This window comes from Halichoeres trimaculatus, unplaced genomic scaffold (assembly GCF_033239565.1).
Source record: "Halichoeres trimaculatus isolate MK-OKI-2021-1 unplaced genomic scaffold, fHalTri1.1 fHalTri1_scaffold_22, whole genome shotgun sequence".
In the NCBI taxonomy this organism is placed as follows: domain Eukaryota; kingdom Metazoa; phylum Chordata; class Actinopteri; order Labriformes; family Labridae; genus Halichoeres; species Halichoeres trimaculatus.
The window spans coordinates 22,875,091-22,897,052 of NW_027437200.1; the positions used below are offsets into that span (position 1 = coordinate 22,875,091).

A 21,962-nucleotide genomic window follows, 5' to 3' on the forward strand; every position below is an offset into this window, starting at 1 on the left:
ATCTCATACAGGCACGACCGAAGAAAAACAAGATACTTCTAGAAACATCACAAACTCAGGACAGGCTCCCATCAAACACAAACACACAAAAACATAGCTGCAGGACACCTGACACTACCCAAAAACACACCTGAAACACAACTGTTACACACCTACTAAACACTTAAAGGTCCCATATTCTGCTCCTTCTCTGCAGTTTAATCTGGATCATTGATGTCTTCATGAAATGGTAGCAACATGTTTTGGTCCAAAAAGCCATAAATCAAGCACAGCAGCATTGTTTCCAGGCTCTCATAGCCCCTCTGTTCAGAACGCTCTGATTTAGTGGGCGTGGCCTTCATATGTAAATGAGCCACCGCTGATACCGCCCCGCTCTTCCACGTCACTGAGAGCGGCGCCACGAGCTCTGAGTGCACAATGTTTAGAAAACAGAGAAGCTCGTTTACTGTAACATTACAGGCTAAAACAGCAGGCTAACTGCAGCTAAAGTTAGCATCCTGAAGCTAACACAGAGACAGGGGGGACACTGAGGAAAAGCTCTTCCACCTGCTCCACAGCACACAGCATTTAAAATACTCACATTTCCAGGGTCCCAGGTTTGTTGGAGGATGGTTGGTAATGCGCCTGGATTCAGGACCAGTCTATTGGCTAGCCCTCTGTTGGACTGTCCAAAGTTGGAAAAGCAGTCGGCCGTGAAGTGACTAGCACACACATGCTCAGTTTTACTGAGTGTAGCTGGAACATTTCCTGATAAATGAACTCTAGACACTTAGTCCGTCTTCTTCTGAGATGGGAAGCTTGAGCATGAAACTATGTGGCTGTTTACAGCCAAAAACAGAGCAGTGATGGCTCTTCAACTTTGGCATTCTCCTCCCGTGGAGGGGAGTGGGCCGGGAGGGGGTTCAGGGGTATCTTCTCTGGTGGACCAATCAGGTCAGACTTGCTCCTGATTGGTCAAAAAAGGGAATCGCTGACGTCAGGAAATCCCCAAAAACCAATCAGCTGGTTTTAGGTCAGGATTTTACATTCACAAGCTCTTCTAAGAACAGGTTTGGTCATTAAATATCACATTTTGTGGGCTGGGAGGAAAGACAAACACCCACAAATTTCACTAAAAGACTTAAGTGATTTTTGCAGAATATGGGACCATTAAAATACACCTTTTACACATATTTAACACACATAAAACAGACCTGTTACACACTCTATTACACCCATATTATACAACTGTTGGATACCTGTTACAGACCTAGTAAACACCTTAAACACACCTATTACGTAGCTCCTTCACACATATTACAAAGCTATTACATAACAGCAACAAACCTATCAAACAACTGTTACATATCTGTTACACATTATTCACACACCTGAAATACACACTTGTTACACACCTTTAACAGTGTTAATACACACCTGAAACACCTATTACACATGTATTACATCCCTATTATACATCTGAAACACACCCCTAACTAAAGTACAGCTATAAGATACCTTTTACACACCTGGTTCACACCTGCCACATACCTTTTTCACACCTTTTACACTTTCATTAGTCATCAGTAACTTAAAAAAAAAAACTTTTACACACCTGTAACACACCTGTAATACATCCATCACATCCATAATGTTATTGGCCCTTACCTGTGATAACACACACACACACACAGGAGTGTTTGGTTTCCTTCTTTTCTCCCTCCTTTCCTTCATGTAAGGAGACGAGGAGACAAGAAAGAGAGAGGTAGGGATTAACAAGAACAAACTGAGTCTTCCTGAGTCAGCAACCTGAATACACACACACACACACACACACACACACACACACACACACACACACACACACTCAGAGGTAATCTCTCATAAGCCTATCAAAGCTTCCTCGTTTTCTTCCTGTGTGAATGTGTGTACTTGTGTTTGTGTACCTTCAGGTCAGATGAATGGGAGCATCTTTAGCCTTAGCATGCTAGCTTTGTGCTGTTCCTACGGTGATAAAACATGAGTCACTCTGACACCATCATCTCCATAAACAGGCAGCTGTTAACCGTCTAATGATTAACAGTTAACGGCTACAACAAAGAAAGAGGATCAGGACTGAACTTTGACCCTGTGGTACAGCTTGTCCGGTGGGTCAGTAACGATGGAGTCATTTGTTGCAGACTGCTGAAAGTTTTCATTTGCAATGCAGATTTAATGTTTTTCAGAGAAAAAAGGTGCTCTTGTCTTTCAGGGTATTACTGCCTGTTTGGTCAAACACCCTGAACTGATGTGTGAACTAAAGCTTTCATCTTTAACAGAAACAGGAAGCAGGTCAACCACAGAGCTCTCAGCTGGAACACACAGTGCCATCCTGTCCACATACAGAGAGATGCTTCAGGGTAAAAGTATCAAAACTCTGAGAATAAGGAGACTTTAAAGATTTATTCAGAAGAAAAACAAACATTCACCCTGAGCAGAACATAAACAGTGCATAAATAAGCTCTGGGAAACAATCAGAGGTCAGACGTACAGACTCTGTCTGCTGGAACGTTCACACAAAGGATGGAGAATACCTGACATATATAAAGTCATTTTCCCATCATGCACCACTCCATCATCCATAACTCCTTCAGCCTCTTTAGCTTTGTTAGACAACAGTTCAGAAGAACCACTCTGAGGTGACATCAACGATGACATCATCACAGGTATCATCCAATCCTTCATGAGCATGAGAGAGAGGCGTCTTCACCTGAGAGACGGGGAGGTCCTTACCTGGAAAAAACAAATAAACAATAATCAATATGTTTATTTACACAGAGATTAGATCATAACATGGATGGATGTAAGGATGGATGATGGATGGATGAATAGATGGATGAAAGGTGTTGGATGACGAATAGATGGATGGATGATGGATGGATGGATGATGGATGGATGGATGGATGATGGATGGATAGATGGATGGATGGATGGATGATGGATGGATGGATGGATGATGGATGGATGGATGAAAGATGGATGGATGAATGGATGGATGATGGATGGATGGATGGATGGATGGATGATGGATGGATGGATGGATGGATGGATGGATGGATGGATGGATGGATGGATGAAAAGATGGATGAAAGATGGATGGATGAATGGATGGATGGATGGATGGATGGATGGATGGATAATGGATGGATGAAAGGTGTGGAATGATGGATGGATAAATGGATGGATTGATGGATGGATAAATGGATGGATGGATGGATGGATGATTGATGGATGAAAGGTGTGGAATGATGGATGGATGGATGGATGGATGGATGGATGGATGGATGAAAGATGGATGGATGGATGGATGAATGGATGGATGATGGATGGATGGATGGATGGATGGATGGATGATGGATGGATGGATGGATGGATGGATGGATGGATGGATGATGGATGGATGGATGGATGGATGGATGGATGAATGGATGGATGGATGGATGAAAAGATGGATGAAAGATGGATGGATGAATGGATGGATGGATGAATGGATAATGGATGGATGAAAGGTGTGGAATGATGGATGGATTGATGGATGGATAAATGGATGGATGGATGGATGGATGGATGATTGATGGATGAAAGGTGTGGAATGATGGATGGATGGATGGATGGATGGATGGATGGATGGATGATGGTGGATGGATGGATGGATGGATGGATGGATGGATGGATGGATGGATGATGGATGGATGGATGGATGGATGGATGGATGGATGGATGATGGATGGATGGATGGATGGTTGGATGGATGGATGATGGATGGATGGATGAATAGATGGATGAAAGGTGTTGGATGATGATGGATGGATGGATGGATGGATGGATGGATGGATGGATGGATAGATGGATGGATGGATGGATGGATGGATGGATGGATGGATAGATATATGGATGGATGAGAGATGGATTGATGAAAGGTGTTGGATGATTGATGGATGTATGTATGGATGGATGGATGGATGGAAAGGTATCAAATAAAAAATGACAGTGGTTGGAAAAGTAAATGAAAGGGTGATTAATGATGGTTTAATGATGGTTTGATGATGTTGGATTGATGGATAATTGATGGATAATGGTTGGATGGACGGTTGGATGATAGGTGTATGTTGGGTGGATAATGGATGATGAAAAAAATAAATGTTGAAAGGATGAATGATTGATAATAGCTTTATGATGGTTGAATCAATAAATGATAGCTGTTGGATGAATGGATGGATTTATGGACTGATTATTTACAGCAACTGATTGGCCAATCAAGTGATTGGTTGATTTATTGTTGGTTAATGGATTGATGAGTTTATTGATTGGTAAACTGATTAGTTAATTAACGGGTTACTTTATGGTTGGTTAATGGATTGATGGGTTAATTAATTGGTTAACTGATTGGTTAATTGACAGGTTTATCGATTGGTTAACGGAGTGTTGGGCTGTTACCTGCAGGTCTGCATCCAAAAATGGACACAATGAGGAAAGTGCAGATCACATACGGGCAGAACACCACCATGTGGAGCACCAGTTGAAACATAAGCCGGGATAAAGTCCAGACTGCGGGCAGGGATGTAGATGTGGGTGGGGCCATGGAGGTGAGTGGAGCTGCAGTTTTACCTGTACCTGTAGAGTGAGTGTCTCATGGTCAGAAAAGTTCATGGGTTCAACAAGTCCTGAAATCCAAAGAGAGGTTCTGACCTGAGACGGAGACCCAGCTGGGCGGAGACTTCCCATGACCCTGGATGTGACAGGTGTAGGAGCCCTCATCAGACGTGGAAATCTGGGTGATGGTCATGTGACCCTCGGGCGCAGACCTGATGAAGGTGCCATCTTTAAAGAAGTCAGCAGGTAGTTTGGAGGACTTCCTGGTTCTGCAGTGCAGGGTGACGTTTTGTCCCACCGTCACGGGGAGGACTGGGGTCTGCAGGATCACTGGTTTATCTGGATGGGGGACAAAAGACGGTGATGAAGAACCATGACAGGCAGTGTCCACTAGAGTCTGTGTCACCACAGGTCTTACCAGTAACGCTGAGGGTGATGGTGTTACTGGTGGCCCCCTCTCTGGACTCACACCAGTAAACTCCACTGTCCCATGTGACGGTAAAACTGATGTTACAGGTGGAACCAGCCGCTCGTCCCCAGACGACCCCACACTGAGTCCTGCTCTTTGAGCTGGTGTTCCTCCAGAGCGTCCACCCCTCAGCGGCGTCCTCCCCCTCACACCTCAGAGAGACAGACCGCCTGATGAAGACCTGAGGGCTGCTGGGACGCACAGTCAGGGAGACTGTAGAGAAACAGAAGGTTCATGAGCTGATCATAAAACATTTCACTTCTTCTTCTTCTTCAGCCTTTCGCCCTGTGGGGTCCCTCAAGGCTCTGTCCTCGGCCCCCTTCTCTTCCCCAGCTATAAGCTAACAACACAGATGAAACCCATAACACAAACTAGCTCTTATTGAAATAGATCGTCGGTCAGAGCCCTCTCACCTTAACATGTTCATTAAAGCACAACACTGACATTTAAAAACACTTCAAATGATTAAAGTTTCAGAAAAAAAGACAAAAATCAGTCTCACCTTGGTTTGTGGTACAACACTGCAACAAGGTGAGAACTGAAAAACAAACAAACACATGTTACATGATACATCTGAATAATAATAAAAACACTCACACAGAATTAAAAAAAGAAAGAAATGTACTCTGGTCACACTCTGTCTATAGAAACTAAGATTAATATTCAGCATGAAAACAATCAGACTGTGTTTTGTATGATGAAGAAACTGAAGTTGTAATCTATAGATTATATGTAATCAGACTATATGTGCTCATATAAAGAAAATCAGATTAAATTAAGTCTATAGAAACTCAGGTTATATTTAGTTTTTACTCACAGAGCAGGCTGAGCAGAGATGTGGGCTCCATTCTCTCATCACGATGGTTTCCTCGAAAACCACCTCATGGTCTGAGTTTTATCCACTTCAGAGGAACAGAAACTTAAACCCACAGAGAGGAAACACAATCGACAGCTTCACCCATACTTAAGGTAACACACTCCTCCCTTGTTCAGGTAGGGGGCGGTAATAAACCTTAGTATCACCTGTTTTCAACAGAAGAGGAAGAAGCGTGAGCATGGACATTGTGATTGGGCCACTGTCTATGAGCTGGACGATCCTGATTGGCTCGTGCTCGAGCCATGTCAGAGGAGCGGTTCCGTCCAAACATCCCAGATGAGAGCTGAGGAAAAACGTGAGAAGACAACATGGAGCTCCTGAAACGAGTCATGGATTTCATCATTCTGTATCTATTTCTAATGGTTTCTGCGGCTGCGCTGAACGGTGAGTAGATGATACACGAGAGAACGTTCGGTCAGGTGTAGAATGAATGAGAATAGAATAGAACTTTATTGTTATTGTAACAAGTACAACGGAATTAAAGTCACAGCAGCAATCAAGAAAACCAAAGTAAGAAAGTGTATAGAAAGTGTAAAAAGCTCCATAAGAAAATAGATGCTGACAGCTTGTCCATCATTGTCCAGTCAGCCAGCCTCCACCTCCACAGGGTCCAGGACTGAGCTTCTTCACTAGTCTGTTCAGTCTCTGTCTCCTGGATCCTGTCTGCTCACAGCAGGTGAAGCTCTTCACATGTTAGCTCTGTTAGCCATGTCTGTGAATAGCACGATCATACTCTGCCTTCTGGTATTCCCTCTGTTGCTGGGTTAGCACAGCTAGCTCGTCCATCTTATTGGAGATAGATCTTACGTTCCCAATAACGATGGATGGAAGGACAGGTCCATGTCGTCACTTCTTAGCTCACACCTGAGAACCAGCACGACGTCCTCACCTCCTCCTCCTTTACTTGAGGGAAACATCCGGCCTAGCACCAGTTAGCATTGACATGCTACAGGCTGCAAACAGCTGATTTCACATGTAAACAATGCAGCCATGGTTACATGTAGGATCTCCAGACAAACACAGGAGAAAAAGTAGTGAAAATATCACTGAAGACACAAAAAAGTTTGGTGTCCATGACCAACAAGTGAACCGTACAAAGTAATGATCCACTCCAAATACAAAGATTACGAAAAAGAGATGAAAAAATGACAAGAAACGGACAAAGAAGAGAGAGCTGCTGCAACAGGCAGCCCTAGCCAACAGGGTGGCGCCTTGCAACTAAGCGGTTCGGGTTTAAAGTGACCGAGTCCAACTTAAACCGATCGGTCAGGTCTGCTGATATATAGATCCATACGTTCAGTAAATTAACAATATTGATGTTTTTCCTCTGTCCCTCAGTCTCTGCTGTCCTCGGAGAGAAAGTCGAGCTGTCGTTTCCTTGTCTTACAAACAAAACCGTTATTGGGATAAACATTACCCGATCTGACCGCCCTGGGGACCAATATGTCATCTTCATCCGTGATGGGCTCCCAGATAAGACCAAGCAGATTCCTGAGTACTCTGGGCGAGTGAACTGGACCTCAAACCAGACTCTACTCATTCACAACGTCACCCAGAAAGACGAGGGGACGTTCGTGTGCAGCGGTTTCTCCAGAGAGCCTGGGGATGAGGAACCTGAGGAAGTCAAGTGCTCTGCTACCCTGACAAACAGAGGTGAGTGGACTGATCTGATGACTATTATTCGTCCGTAACAGTTATCACGGTGTTAAAGTCAAATCTCTGCTGCACAAACACACACTGACTGTCTGACAGAGTCCAGAATAAAGCTGATCATCCAGCCCACAGATGATCCAGCTGTTTGTGAGGAGGGACTAGAAAAAAACAGTTATTCTGTTTTTAATAAAAGCTGATGAAGAAATCACTTAGCTGTGATCAGCTATCATATTTCTGATTGAAGCCTCAACTCCTCTGTAGGTATTTATTAAAGCAGATAGTTTCCGAACAACACCATCGTTTTAAAACAAAATGATTTATTACCTCCAACGATAAGGTTGTGTTTTTGTCTGTTTGTCTGTGAACAATGTAACTCAAAAAGTTAAAAACAGATCTGGATGAAATTTTCAGGAAATGTTCAAAATGGGATCAGGAAGAAGTGACTAAATTTGGAGTTGATCCGGATCACCGTCTGGATCCGGGACTTTTTGTAAAGGATTCTTTATCATTGTGAGATAGGGCTGTTTTCACCATATGTGTTTATAACTCCACCATAAATGGTCAGATTGCTTCAAAAAACAACACAAGACAAGGTCACCATCATTTCTGACAGATGTAAAGTAGGATTCAGATCCTGGAATTATTCTGGATACTAAGATCCAGAATATGAAATATGTACTGGGTCATAATTTTCAACACTGTCAGGAAACAAATTATCGTGCAAACCTGCAACTAACACCAAATTGTGGCAGACAGTTTCCTGAAAGGGAGTATAACATTAAAGTCGGACTAAAGTGTTGGTGACAATCACAATATGCTTGGAGGAGGTCTGAGCTCCGAGTGCTTTTCTAGTTTATTTTTGTTTTTTTCTCTTAAAGAATCTGAGTTAACTGTTCACATTTTCTGCTCCTCAGGTGGAAACACAAGTCTGAAGCCTTTTCAACCTACAGGAGGAAACTTACTGAGCCAATTTAGACTGGAAATAATTACAATATGTTCGATTATTGTTGTTATTCTAGTCACTGGGCTGGCCTTCTATTTTCTATGGAAATGCAAAGGGAAACGCTGCAGAAACAAGAAACCCCAGGTTGACGGGAATAACCAGGATGAAGATGAAAAAAGTATAAGACTTTTATAATGTGGTTCTTTATTTACTGAAGATGAATGCAATCCCTGATCATTTTCTCTGTATTTGCACTCTTTTATATATTTATATGATCATTTTCTCTGTATTTGCACTCTTTTATATATTTATATAAATTATATAAAAAAAGAGGTTTGAGAATCATTTGTCTATCTTTTGAAAAGAATCATCAAAATGCTATTTTATATAATGTAAATATGTCCAGGAACCTTTGAGAGAAGATAACTGTTTAAGAATCATTTTCTACCACATAAAAAGTTTTTCTAAAAAAAGACACTTAAGGAAACCAGAATTTTTATTAAGGATTTTGATTTATACAAAGATCTCGAAGAGAAAAGAATCTTTCACAGGTACTATGATTTAAAAAGCTCTCGAAGAAACCAGAAACTTTAATTAATGTTGTTTTACTGAGATCTTGATAAAACCAGGAACATTTCAAAAGTCTAAAGATTTAAAAAGATCTTTACAAAACCAGAATCTCTGAGAAAGACTTTAAGGACCCAGGAACCTTTTGGATTCTTCTCTCAGACCCCTGTGGGACACCACAAACATGAAGACCTCTAAAATTCAAACAATCTTTATGAAAACTTCACAGGGAGACAGGAACCTTTATTTCAAACTTAAACTAACTTTTTCCTGATTCGTATGTATTCACCACTCTTTCCTCTTATAGAGTTACTGTAGAGCTGTGATTGTTGTGAGTTTAAGGAAAAAACTGGAACATTTCTCACGTCGTATCGTCTTTACTCCGTTAAACTCTGAGTCTCCTGTGAACTTTCTGTGTGAAGAGAGGACGAGCAGCCGTGTTCAGTGTCTGTGTCTTTATTTGAGCTCATTCACATCATCTGGTGACAGAAACGTTGGTCCTGACTGACACACACACCTACTCTAAAAAAACACACAATCAGAGGAATCATGGGAAATGTAGGAATAGAAAAGGTTAAAAAAAAAAAACATCCTGTTTCTCCCGAGGCTTCAGAAGAAGTCCAGGTCGTCAGGAGCGTCCAGGTCTCTGTACTCGATGATGGAGCGGGGATCTCCGCGCACGCCCCTGCACACAGAGGAGAGAGAGTGTCAGAGACGTCAGGATCAGGAAACACCTGATCTGTGACTCCGCCCCCTTTTTACCTGCTGTTCCTCTGTTTCCCGGGAAACCCTCCTCCTCCTCCTCCGTGACCTCGGAAGTTATCGAAGTTACCGCGACCTGCTCCAAACTGGTTATGAGGATAGGGGGGTCCACCACCTGACACACACACACACACACACACACACACACACACACACACACACACACACACACACACACACACACACACACACACACACACACACACACACACACACACACACACACACACACACACACACACACCAAATGATGGAGTCAGACGTGTTAAGATGCAGAAAACATCACGGAGGCTGAAGGTGTGTGTATGTTAAAAATAAAAAAAAAAAAAAAAAAAATAAAAATAACAATAACAACAATAATTATTATAACAACAACAACTACTACTTTAATAATAATAATAATAATAATAATAATAATAATAATAATAATAATAATAAAGGAGTGAATTATGATAATCTTATAAAAATTAAAACTTCCGGTGCAGATGAACCACATGACGTTAAAGTCAAATGTGGTTTGTTAAATATTAGATCTTTGTCATCTAAAGCTGTGCTAGTTAATGAACTTATATCAGATTATCACATTGATTTACTTGCTCTGACTGAAACCTGGCTGTGTGAGGGTGAATATGTTAGTTTAAACGAGTCCACTCCTCCCAGTCACCTTAATACTCATAACCCTCGAGACACAGGCCGTGGGGGGGGAGTGGCAGCTATCTTTAACTCTAGCTTTAATATTAGCACTAGACCTAAACTAGGCTTTAGCTCTTTTGAAAGTCTTTTTCTCAGTTTCTTGCATCCAGCTGTAAAAACCGCGCAACCGTTTTTGTTTGTTATCGTCTACCGGCCTCCTGGCGCGTACTCTCAATTTCTCTCCGACTTTTCAGAGTTTCTTTCTAATATCGTTCTTCTGTCGGATAAAATTATCATTGTCGGTGACTTTAATATTCAGGTGGACGTCGTTGACAATAGTCTTTGTATTGCCTTCATGTCTTTACTGGATTCTTTTGGTTTCACACAGTCTGTGAACCATCCTACTCATCGCTTTAACCACACCTTGGATCTTGTTCTTGCTTATGGCGTGGAACCTGTCAACTTGGCTGTCTTGCCGCAGAATCCTCTTCTGTCGGATCATTTCTTCATTACTTTTGAATTCTTGCTGTCGGATTTCTCACCTGCGAACAAAATCATCTTGTCCAGGAACTTGTCTGACAGAGCTGTAGACATTTTCAAGGAAGCTATTCCTGCTGCCTTGAATTCTTGCTCTACTTTTGCAGAGAGCTCTTGTGCTCCCTCTCAGCTTGATCAACTTGTTGCGGATACCACGGGTTCTCTTCAAGCCGTCCTCGATTCAATTGCTCCGCTCAGACAGAGGACTCTCAGACGACATCGTTCCGCTCCGTGGTACAACGCTCAAACTCGTGAGCTCAAACAACAATCGAGGAAATTAGAAAGAATATGGCGTTCGACTAAAACAACCGAATCCTGCTCGCGTTGGAAAAATAGTCTAAATGAATATAGAAAGGCTTTGCGACTTGCGCGTGCAACTTACTACTCGACTCTTATAGAAGAGAATAAAAACAATCCTAGATTCCTTTTCAGCACTGTAGCCAGGCTGACAAACAGTCATAGCTCTACTGAGCCATGCGTTCCTCTATCGCTTAGCAGTGAGGGCTTTATGAGCTTTTTTAACAATAAGATATTAAAAATTAGAGATAAAATTAGTAGCGTGTTACATGCAACCGTGATAGAACCTTCGATCGATGGCGAATTTGCGGAAATGTCGCTTAGAGCGAATATACTCCTGGACTGCTTCTCGCCTGTGGACCTGTCAGAGCTGGATTCAACTGTCACTTCAGCCAAACCATCAACTTGTCTTCTGGATCCCATCCCAGCTTGGCTGTTAAAGGAAGTCTTTCCCTTGGTCGGATCTTCTTTACTAAGGATGATTAATGCGTCTTTACTGTCGGGCTACGTGCCCCAACTTTTTAAAGTTGCTGTTATTAAGCCTCTTCTTAAAAAGCCTACACTTGATTCAGGCTCTTTTGTCAACTACAGACCGATATCTAACCTCTCTTTCGTTTCTAAGATCTTGGAGAAAGTTGTTGCGAGTCAGCTCTGTGATTTTCTTCATAGCAACAGTCTTTTTGAGGTCTTTCAGTCTGGGTTCAGAGCTCACCACAGCACTGAGACTGCGCTGCTGAAAGTAACCAACGATCTACTTTTGGCTTCGGACAGTGGTCTTCTTTCTGTGCTTGTCTTGCTTGATCTTAGTGCCACTTTCGACACGATTGATCATTGCATTCTTCTGAGGAGATTAGAGAGTCTTCTTGGTATCTCAGGAACCGCTTTAGCCTGGCTTCGATCGTATCTTTCGGATCGACATCAGTTTGTTCATGTGAACAACGTCTCTTCTTCTCACACCAGGGTGCAATATGGAGTTCCTCAAGGTTCAGTGCTCGGACCGATTCTTTTCATCTTGTATATGCTTCCTCTCGGCACTATATTGAGGAAACACTCCATAAACTTTCACTGCTATGCAGATGACACTCAGCTTTACTTGTCAATGAGGCCTGAAGAAACCAACCGCTTATCTAAACTTGAAGCATGCCTCAAAGACGTAAGGTCCTGGATCAGTAGAAACTTCTTACTGCTGAACTCAGAGAAGACTGAAGTCATTGTTCTTGGACCTAAACATCTCAGAGAAGCTTTCTTGAACAACATCGCCGCCTCTGACGACATCAGCTTGGCTTCCAGCACCACTGTCAGGAACCTGGGAGTTCTTTTGGATCAGGACCTGTCCTTTAACTCTCACATCCAACAGGTCTCAAGGACGGCATTTTTTCATCTTCGCAATATCAAGAGAATTAGACACATCTTGTCTCGGAGCGACGCTGAGAAACTGGTCCATGCTTTCGTTTCTTCTAGGCTGGACTACTGTAACTCTCTTTTATCCGGCTGTCCTAATAAGTCTATTAGGACTCTTCAGCTGGTTCAGAATGCTGCCGCTCGGGTACTGACTTGGACTGGGAGGAGAGAGCACATCTCTCCAGTGTTAGCGTCTCTACACTGGTTACCTATAAAATCTAGGATAGAGTTTAAAATTCTTCTTTTGACTTACAAAGCGCTTAATGGCATCGGGCCATCGTATCTTAAAGACTTAATCGTTCCGTATAATCCGTCTAGGTCTTTGCGTTCTCAACATGCTGGTCTGCTCGTTGTACCTAGGGTCTCTAAAAGTAGTATGGGAGGTCGAGCCTTTAGTTATCAGGCTCCTCTTCTTTGGAATAACTTACCGGTTGAGGTCCGGGGAGCAGACACGGTCTCAACCTTTAAGAGTAGACTTAAAACTTTCCTTTTTGATAAAGCTTACAGTTAGAGCTGGATCAGATCTGAACCAGCTCTTAGTTATGCTGCTATAGGTTTAGACTGCTGGGGGGAACTGACACACAGGGCTCCTGTTTCCCTCTTTTTCTGTCAGTCTAACTTCTAGTCTTACTGTCCTGTTATAGTTACTGACCATACACCTCTCTGGGAGGGTCTGAGTTTGTCTTGTAGGTTCCTGGGGATCGGTGAAGAAGACGGCCTGCTGCTGTGCTCCTGTCCGACACCAGCTACTACAGCTTTGGATTTGGCCTGCTGGTTTCTCCTTAACTGTCGCCACAGCGCCAACCTTCAGACTCCGTCTGTTTCTCTCTCTCTCCCTTTCTGTGTGTGTGTGTGTGTGTGTGTGTATGTGTATCTGTGTGTGTGTCTGTGTGCGTGTGTGTGTATCCCTACCCCCCCCCCCCTCCTTTTTTCTCCCCCCCCCCCCCCTCTCTCTCCCACTCTCTCTCCTCTATCTGTCTCTCTCTAACCCCAACACAGTCGAGACAGATGTCTGTCTAACATGAGTCTGGTTCTGTCCGAGGTTTCTGCCCGTTAAAGGGAAGTTTTTCCTTGCCATTGTAACTTGCTAAATGCTGCAAAGTCCTGTACTCATGGTGGATTAAGATAAGATAAGACTCCTTATCTTGTCTTGATGTTGGGTTTCTGCTAATAAAATTTTATTAACATTTACGGGTCTAGACCTGTAAATGTTTTTGTAAAGTGTCTTGAAATAACATTTGTTATGATTTGGCGCTATATAAATAAAGATTGATTGATTGATTGATGTGTGTGTGTGTGTGTGTGTGTGTGTGTTGTACCTGGGAACCCAGGCATAGGCGGTCTGACTCCAGGTGGATATCCCAGAAGGCTTTGCTGCTGTGGAGCCTGAGCGGGGAACCCTGGCAGAGCCTGATGAGCGGCTGAGACACACACACACACAGATGAGGTCACTTCCTGTCAGATCCTACATTTCCCACAATGCTTTTCAGCTAAAGGAGAGCAGAGGTCAGAGTCACCTTGTGCTGGTGGTGGGAGGGGCTTGTTCTCAGGTAGAGAGGGTCTCTTGGCGTCCTGCAGGTAGTTGTTGAAGAAGAGGACTTCCTGTCTGACGGCGGACACTTTGTCCCCGTGTTTGTTCAGGATGTGTTTACGCACAAACTCTGGAGCCTGGAGACCACCAGGAGGAGGGTCAGAGGGTCAGAGATCAGAGGGTCAGAGATCAGAGGGTCAGGGGTCAGAGGGTCACACACCTCATACACACACACACTGAGGACAAATGGACTCACCTTGAACTTTTTCCCGCTCAGAGGACAGAGCCACTTGTCTTTACTGAGCTCCTGAGTGTTCGCTGAGAGGAACTTCTCCACCTGAGGACAGACAGGTCAGAGAGACAGACAGGTCAGAGAGACAGACAGGTCAGAGAGACAGACAGGTCAGAGAGACAGGTCAGAGAGACAGGTCAGAGAGAGACAGGTCAGACAGGTCAGAGAGACAGACAGGTCAGAGAATCAGACAGACAGGTCAGAGAGACAGACAGACAGGTCAGAGAGACAGACAGACAGACAGGTCAGAGAGACAGACAGGTCAGACAGACAGGTAAGAGAGACAGGTCAGACAGACGGGTCAGAGAGACAGACAGGTCAGACAGACAGGTAAGAGAGACAGACAGGTCAGACAGACAGGTCAGAGAGACAGACAGGTCAGACAGACAGGTAAGAGAGACAGGTCAGACAGACAGGTCAGAGAGACAGACAGGTCAGACAGACAGGTAAGAGAGACAGATCAGACAGACAGGTCAGACAGACAGGTAAGAGAGACAGGTCAGACAGACAGGTCAGAGAGACAGGTCAGAGAGACAGACAGGTCAGAGAGACAGGTCAGAGAGACAGACAGGTCAGACAGACAGGTCAGAGAAACAGGTCAGAGAGACAGGTCAGAGAGAAGGACAGGTCAGAGAGACAGACAGGTCAGAGAGACAGACAGGTAAGACATGTCAGAGAGAGACAGACTGGTTAGAAAGAAGAGACAGGTCAAAGAGAAACAGGAAAGAGACAGACAGACAGAAGGACAGACAGTTTAGAAAGAAAGGTCAGACAGATGAGAGAGAGACAGGTGAAAGAAAGACAAACAGGTCACACAGACAGACAGGTTAGAGGGAGAAAAAGACAGACAGGTCAGATAGGTATGAGAGAAAGACAGACAAATTAGACAGATAGGTCAGAGAGACAGACAAGGATCAGGTGATAGAGACAGTAGGATGGATGACACAGGTGAGAGACAAACAGGTGTGATGTTTTGACAGACAGGTGTCAGACACACAGGTATCAGACAGACAAGTGTCAGACAGACAGGTATCAGACAGACAGGTGTCAGACAGACAGGTATCAGACAGACAGGTGTCAGACAGACAGGTGTCAGACAGACAGGTGTCAGACAGACAGGTGTCAGACAGACAGGTGTCAGACAGACAAGTGTCAGACAGACAAGTGTCAGACAGACAGGTGTCAGACAGACATGTGTCTCACTTCCTGCTCGGGCTCCTTCCTCCCCAGCCTGGCTGCGTCGTCCTCGCTCAGAGTCTCTGACGGAGAGAGCAGCGGCGCCAGACGCTCCTCACACATCTTCTGATGCTCGCTCACTGACCAATCACAGCACAGCGTCAGGCTCTGACATCATCATGATGTGTGTGTGAGTGTGTGTGTGTGTGTGTGTACCTTCAGCTGCAGTGATCTTGGCCACAGGTAGGGGTCCCCGTACGTGGATCAGGCCGCAGCGATGCGGCATCTCGTCCTCAGCAGGATACTCACAGAAGTTATAGTAATCTACAGAGTGGACCAGGCGCAGGTAGAGCAGCAGGCGGTCCAGCACCTTCACACACACACACACACACACACACACACAGATTAATACACACACACACACTGAGGCAGAGCAGACACCAGCAGAGCTCCTCCCACCTTCAGAAGCTTGTCGTCTGTTTCTACGGTAACCTCAGAGGAGGAGGCGGGGTCTTTTCCATCCGCTCCATCGTCATTGGCTCCTGAGGCTCGAGTTAGCTCCTCCTCCTCAGCACTCACCTCCTCGATCAGGTAGTCTGTGATGTTCTTCAGGACCGGGTTGGTCTCCATCTGACACACACAAACACACACACACATACACACTGAGCACAGCTGTAGGCTGAGTGACATCATGATGGAGCAGGTGTAGCGTACCTCCCCGGCCCACAGCGCCCCCCGCTGGTCCAGGCTGTGCACCAGCCGAGCCGACAGCCGGATGTCGTTCCTCACCACCGGTCTGTGGTGGGTCAGACCGTTGACCGCACGCACGCGCCGACACAGGTCTCTGTTCACCACCGGGGACAGCTCGCAGTCCCTGAGCTGAGAGGCAGAGAGCAGCGTCACACACTCGTCTGTGTGTGTGTGTGTGTGTGTGTGTGTGTGTGTGTGTGTGTGTGTGTGTGAGAGTGTGTTCTCAGCCTGTGTGTGTGTTTACCCTGATGTTTTGAAGGTTCCAGCACGTCTCCTTTATGTTCACACTGCGATCAAACGTCACCCAGCAGCGCCTGAAGAATCTGACACACACACACACACACACACATTAATAACCAGAAGCGTGTGTGTGTAACGTGTTTTCGTGTGTTTTCGAGCTCTCACCTCCTCTCAGGCTGAGGATCGGACAGCGCCACCCTCAGGAAGCCTGGGTACCTACGACACAGCTGATCACATCCACCAGGTTAGTACGAGTGAGTGTGTGTGTGTGTTTCTGTGCAGGTGTGTGTGTGTGTGTGTCCTTACAGCTGTGATCTCCTCCTTGGACACCTCCGGCGGGATGCTCCTGATGAACAGGGAGGTGGTGAGGTGGAGGGGGCGGGGCTTAGCTGGAGCCTCCTTCTCTCTGGCCTTCCCTCGCTCCTTGCGACGCTCTGACACACACACACACACACACACACACACACACACTTAAACATAAAGACATGTGCACTTCCTGTCTACCTGATGACGTCATCATTGCGCCTCCTCACCGTCCTCTCCATCCTCCTCTTCTTCCTCCTTCTCCTCATCTTCCTCCTTCTCCCCATCAGAGTGGGAGGAGTCAGACTCGGAGGCGCTGCCCTCGCCGCTGTCGGCCGACGCGCTGCGTTTCCTCTTCCTGCCCTGAGGAGAAGGGGGCGGGGTTAACCCCAGTGGCGTGTGGTGATGCTGAGCGGCGAGCGTGGAGGAGTGACTCACCTTCTTTGTGTTCTTCTCCTCTCCGTCCTCCTCCTCTTCCTCTTCCTCCTCCTTCTTCTCCTCTCCGTCCTCCTCGTCTTTGTCTTTGTCTCCGTTCTGCTGAGCGTCGTCCTGGCGGTTCTGAGACGGAGCGTCAGAGCGTTAACACGGCGTCGTTTTTCTGTTACTTCGTTTTCTGTCGTGTTTCAAACCTGACCTGCGGCTCCTTCGCCTCCCTCGCCTCCTCGCTCTTCGTCCCTTCTGTCTGACTCTCTGTCAGCTTGGGGTCTGATGGAGCGCTAACGTTTCCTTCACCTGGATCTCCCTGGTTCTTCTCCTCCCCACCTCCTCCTCCTCCTCCTCCGCTGCTGCCAGCCTCTCCTGCAGACCCCGCAGACGTCAGCGGCACCTCCAGGACCTGCAGATCCAGGTCAGTGCCTCCCTCCATCTTTATGACGGCTGCAGAGACAAAAGAGGAGGAGCCACAGATGATGACTTACAGCTCCCACCTGTCAATCAAAGAGGCCACGCCCCTAATTCCTCTCTCTTTTTAACCCAGAGTCTGCTGTAAATAGACCTTTTTATTCCTCACTCCCATCGAAACTCTACTTAAAACCTTTCTAAGATGTGAACATGCAGGAGACGACCTCTAGTGGACACTCTGGGAACTACAGTAACTCTTTACCTGCGTCCAGGAGTTTGATGATGGCCGGGGCGTGCTCCATGTCCAGCGACACGCCGTCGAACCAGTTGTTGTCGAGCAGGAAGAGGAAGACGCCCAGCCGGGTCTTGAGCGCGCTGAGAGACTCCGCCTTCTTGGCCTTGATGTCATCGGGGTGGTACTTGGAGCGGAACCACTCCTGGTCTTTGTGCTGGAGGAAGAAGTCCTGCAGCTGCTGCCGCCTGAAGTCCAGTTTGTACTGGTTGTAGCGTTTCACCGACTCGGTCTCGTCCACGCTGTCCTCCATGTTCAGGAGAAACTCCTGCAGGAAACAAAAACACAGGAACTCAGATGGCGTGATCGACGCGCGCACGTTCCACATCCAGACAGAGACAACTCACCTTAAAGCTCCTCATGACGGGAGGACCAGGAGGAGGGAGGTCTGGGTCCACCATGCCCAACCTGAAACATTTCAACACATTTCTGACGTCAGGGCGTCTCCATGACGACAGGAGCAGATCTGTAGGCTCTGTTTCTACGTCAGGTCGATAAAGAAGGATGGATGAAGGACAGACAGGTGTGGATCTTACCTGCCCTGCAGCGGGTGACCTCCGTGATGAGGGTGGAGGTGTGGGAGGTCAGGGTGCCAGCCCTGTGGCCCCACCCCTGGAAACGGAGGCCCACCTCCTCCGTATGGCAGGTCGAATCGGTACGGCTCCCCCCGGTGGTCGTCCCTGAAACGATCAAAGGTTAAGAAAAGAAGCAGCGCCCTCGTGTGGAGCACGGTGGGATAACACAGACGCGCTCTCACCAGTCCCTCCTCATCCGTTTGTGCTGAGGGCTGATGTGTCGGGGGGGAGAAAACCTCTCTCTGCGACCACGGTCGTAGTCCCGCCGCCTCTCTCTGCCGCGCTCCCAGTCCCTGAACACACACAGTGGTCACACATGTCTCTCACACACACACACACTGTTACTGTTAATCCCCTCATGTGAGCGTACCTGTCGGGCCAGTCGTCTCTCCTCCTCTCCTCCCTCTCTCTGGACCGCTCCATGTCGCTCCTCTCCCTCCTGAACTTGTCCCGCCTCCTCCTGTCGAACTCGTCATCGCTGTCTCCCATCGTCCTGCAACACACAGGTGAGTCAGTGAGACACAGGTAACTGAAACAAACACACGTCGAACACGTTGAGCTGCATTTGGACCGGAGCGGTGAAACCAGACGAACAGTTTCATAAAAAAATCACCACAGATATATTTCACTAGTCCATCTGGGTAGCAGCGCTTTGGATTTTAGAGCTGCTAAATCATTTTCAGTTTCAAGAGCAGCTCCTTCAAAGCAGCTTAATAACACCGTTTACAATTTAGGAACAGGAAGACCAATGATCGCAGCAAGGAGGCGCTATGCTCTGCGTGTCCTGACCCACAACATGCTAGCTACAGCGTGGCTAAACAGAAGACGGAGGATCAGGTATGAACCAAAGACGGTTAGGTTACGGTGGCTCTATAGGCCCAAAAGGCACATGTATCCTGTAGTTAGTAAGGCTGGACGATTAATCACATTTTAATCGTGATTTCAATTTTGCCATCTGACAATCATAAAAACAGTATAATCGAAGAACAACAATTAATATGCCACACATTGTAGATGTATGCAAGTTCCTGTGCTTCATAGCTTTTCTGTGTTCCATGTGCAGCCACAGCGAGTGTGTGTGACTTATGTGTATCAATAATACTGTATGTTCCACTTTCTGGTTCTTTAAAGTTGTGTTTAAATCAGTACTGAAGTTTTTGAATAAATGAATAATTGCGTATATTAATTGTGATTTCAATATCACTTAAAATGATCGGATTTCTTATTTTTACCATAATCGCCCAGCCCTAGTAGTTAGTTCAGATGGACCTTGGTTTGTATTCAGACCTGCACCGGAGAACCAGGAACCGCACCAGAGTTCGTTTGGAAGCGGACCAAGACCACCTCAAAAAGTGGGTCTGGGTCCGGTTGTTTGGTCCGCACCAGGGTTCGTTTGTGTCTATTCACACCTGCATGAAAAGTCTGCACCAGCTTGTGAAACGAACCCTGGTCCGTTTAAAGTGGACCAAAGAGTCCAGGTCTGAATACCACCTTAAACGCAAGATTAGCTTTGCAATTACTAACAGGATCTGGCTTAACAGATCCAACCTGTATCAAACTGCACTGATCTGAACTGGACTTCTTGGTGGAAACGGGGCTTATGTCGGGCATCTCAACAAACAAGGCACCACAGAGTGGGGCGGTACGGGTGAAAAAGTTGGGAATGTGTCCCTTTTAAAGTAGAGGTAGACCGATATATCGGCCGGCTGATATTTGGACATTTGTCTCTATCGGCCATCGGCCGCATTTTCTTTTAAAAAGCCGATTTTTGATCCGTTGTATAAAATGACACAATTTTTGCTCAGGCACAAAAAAGACGAGCACTTCAAACTTGTGGAACCACTTGGATACATTACATACTTTTGTTCAAATTATATTAATAAGTTTAAATTTCTTTTTTTTTGACATTGTAAGAAGAGTGTGAATTTTTACTACTGCTTGTTACATTGTGTGTTTACTCAGACAAAATATTTCATTGTTTTGAAAGCTGAATAAATGTTCAGAGGACTGGACACGACTTGTTGTAATAGATTTCTTTTAGTTGCTCAGAAATTGCTTTGTTCACAAAAATGTGATAAATATATATTTATTTAAAAATCGGCCTGAATATCAAATTGGAAAAATCGGCTATGCATAAAAAATGCACAAAATGCGTGCTGTACTGAGATGAACCAAACCAAACCACTCGGTGGATACAGAGCTTAAAAAAAAGACTATTATTAAGGAGTTATTAAAAATAGAAAAAACACTGCACAGACACCACCAATCAGAAACATCCAGCTTGAAGGTCCCACCTCTCAAAGTCCCTGGTCTTCTAAATTCAGGACTACAGTCAGACCCTTACTCTGACTGTGTAAACACTGCTTTAGTGAGATGAAAAACAACACCAGAGAGGAAGCTTAAAAGTGAGGATGAAATAAATTAATCCATGTAGTGAGTGTGAACCGTAAGCACATTTCAGGCTGTTTGTAATGATTCAACTCGGAGTGTGACTCTATTTTACTTTCAAAGAAACAAACTGAGGGTAACTTATTTAATTAAAGTTCTGATAAATACATAATAACTGTTGTTCCTGAGGGTAATTAGCTCAGAAAGCAGCTTCAGTGTTGCTGTTAGCCTCACTTTTAACAACGTTAGCCTTTTAGCTTCAGGCGCATTAGCACCGAAATCACATAAAAAGACACATTTTACTGAATCAAGCTGATATTTTGAGTTTTAGTAAACTCTGAAAGCAGGAAACAACATTAAAGAGAAGCTAAAGCGTTAGCATTAAGCCCCACACCAGCTGCTGGGAGCTAATAGTGGCTAAGTGGCTAGTTAGCATCCAGCGCGAACGCATGCGCAGACGGAGTGAAGCTGTGCAGCAGTTGGTGTTTGCTTCCATTAAAACGTGTAGAAATCATCAGTGGTGTGTTTAGTGTGTGTTTTACCTGAGGCAGCGCCGCGTGGAGCCGTAAAAACCCGCAGACAGCTAACACAACAACACAACTGTCCCGCCGCCTGTCCGAGATCAAAACCACACGAGACTTCCGCTCAGCTTGGTTCGGATAAGATGAAGACAGCGCCCGCAGCGGCCAGGAGGAGAACAACAGGAGAGCAGCTCAGGATAAAGAGTTTGGAGACTTATTCTTTACCTTTTACCTCGAGTTTCTTCCTCGCTATGAATTCTGGGCTCCTCAAGAGAAAAACAAGTCTTCATTGAGTTTAGTTTTT

At 45.4% G+C, this 21,962-nt stretch overlaps 2 protein-coding genes and 1 long non-coding RNA gene across 4 annotated transcripts; 1 reads left to right on the top strand and 2 right to left on the bottom strand.

Annotated features, from left to right (window-relative positions):
- Positions 1–2,450: 2,450 nt before the first annotated feature.
- Positions 2,451–5,928, bottom strand: LOC141811210 (peroxidasin homolog). The gene is made up of 5 exons (XM_074699190.1): positions 5,898–5,928; positions 5,030–5,293; positions 4,708–4,950; positions 4,456–4,632; positions 2,451–2,751 (listed from the first exon to the last, which is right to left on the bottom strand). The coding sequence occupies exons 1-5, from the start codon at positions 5,926–5,928 to the stop codon at positions 2,639–2,641; spliced, it is 828 nt and encodes a 275-aa protein (XP_074555291.1). The 3' UTR covers positions 2,451–2,638.
- Positions 5,929–6,190: 262 nt separating this feature from the next.
- LOC141784393 (uncharacterized) lies at positions 6,191–8,782 on the top strand. Its single transcript, XR_012597440.1, has 3 exons — positions 6,191–6,341; positions 7,296–7,610; positions 8,525–8,782. It is a non-coding gene; the product is annotated as an uncharacterized LOC141784393 (long non-coding RNA).
- Positions 8,783–9,360: 578 nt separating this feature from the next.
- LOC141811087 (serrate RNA effector molecule homolog) lies at positions 9,361–21,808 on the bottom strand. 2 transcript variants are annotated; one of them, XM_074698989.1, is made up of 21 exons: positions 21,680–21,808; positions 19,120–19,242; positions 18,932–19,042; positions 18,711–18,854; positions 18,522–18,582; positions 18,145–18,442; positions 17,677–17,918; positions 17,481–17,600; positions 17,273–17,405; positions 17,046–17,173; positions 16,905–16,966; positions 16,744–16,822; positions 16,464–16,628; positions 16,209–16,379; positions 15,966–16,119; positions 15,777–15,889; positions 14,538–14,618; positions 14,268–14,418; positions 14,070–14,171; positions 9,883–9,997; positions 9,366–9,805 (listed from the first exon to the last, which is right to left on the bottom strand). In XM_074698989.1, the coding sequence occupies exons 2-21, from the start codon at positions 19,236–19,238 to the stop codon at positions 9,730–9,732; spliced, it is 2,625 nt and encodes an 874-aa protein (XP_074555090.1). In that variant the 5' UTR covers positions 19,239–19,242; positions 21,680–21,808; the 3' UTR covers positions 9,366–9,729. The 2 variants fall into 2 exon arrangements, with proteins under 2 accessions (XP_074555089.1, XP_074555090.1); XM_074698988.1 differs by having other exon boundaries at positions 9,361–9,805; positions 16,209–16,628.
- Positions 21,809–21,962: the final 154 nt, after the last annotated feature.

Excerpts from the sequence above, each read along its gene's own strand:
- LOC141811210 (XM_074699190.1), bottom strand. The coding sequence starts at position 5,928 with ATGGAGCCCACATCTCTGCTCAGCCTGCTCT. Across the intron at positions 4,951-5,029 it reads CATCACCCTCAGCGTTACTG|ATAAACCAGTGATCCTGCAG; the intron begins GTAAGACCTGTG and ends TCCCCCATCCAG. Across the intron at positions 4,633-4,707 it reads CAGCTGGGTCTCCGTCTCAG|GTACAGGTAAAACTGCAGCT; the intron begins GTCAGAACCTCT and ends CTCACTCTACAG.
- LOC141811087 (XM_074698988.1), bottom strand. The coding sequence starts at position 19,238 with ATGGGAGACAGCGATGACGAGTTCGACAGGAGGAGGCGGGACAAGTTC. Across the intron at positions 15,890-15,965 it reads CAAGATCACTGCAGCTGAAG|TGAGCGAGCATCAGAAGATG; the intron begins GTACACACACAC and ends GTGATTGGTCAG. Across the intron at positions 14,172-14,267 it reads CCTCCCACCACCAGCACAAG|CCGCTCATCAGGCTCTGCCA; the intron begins GTGACTCTGACC and ends TGTGTGTCTCAG.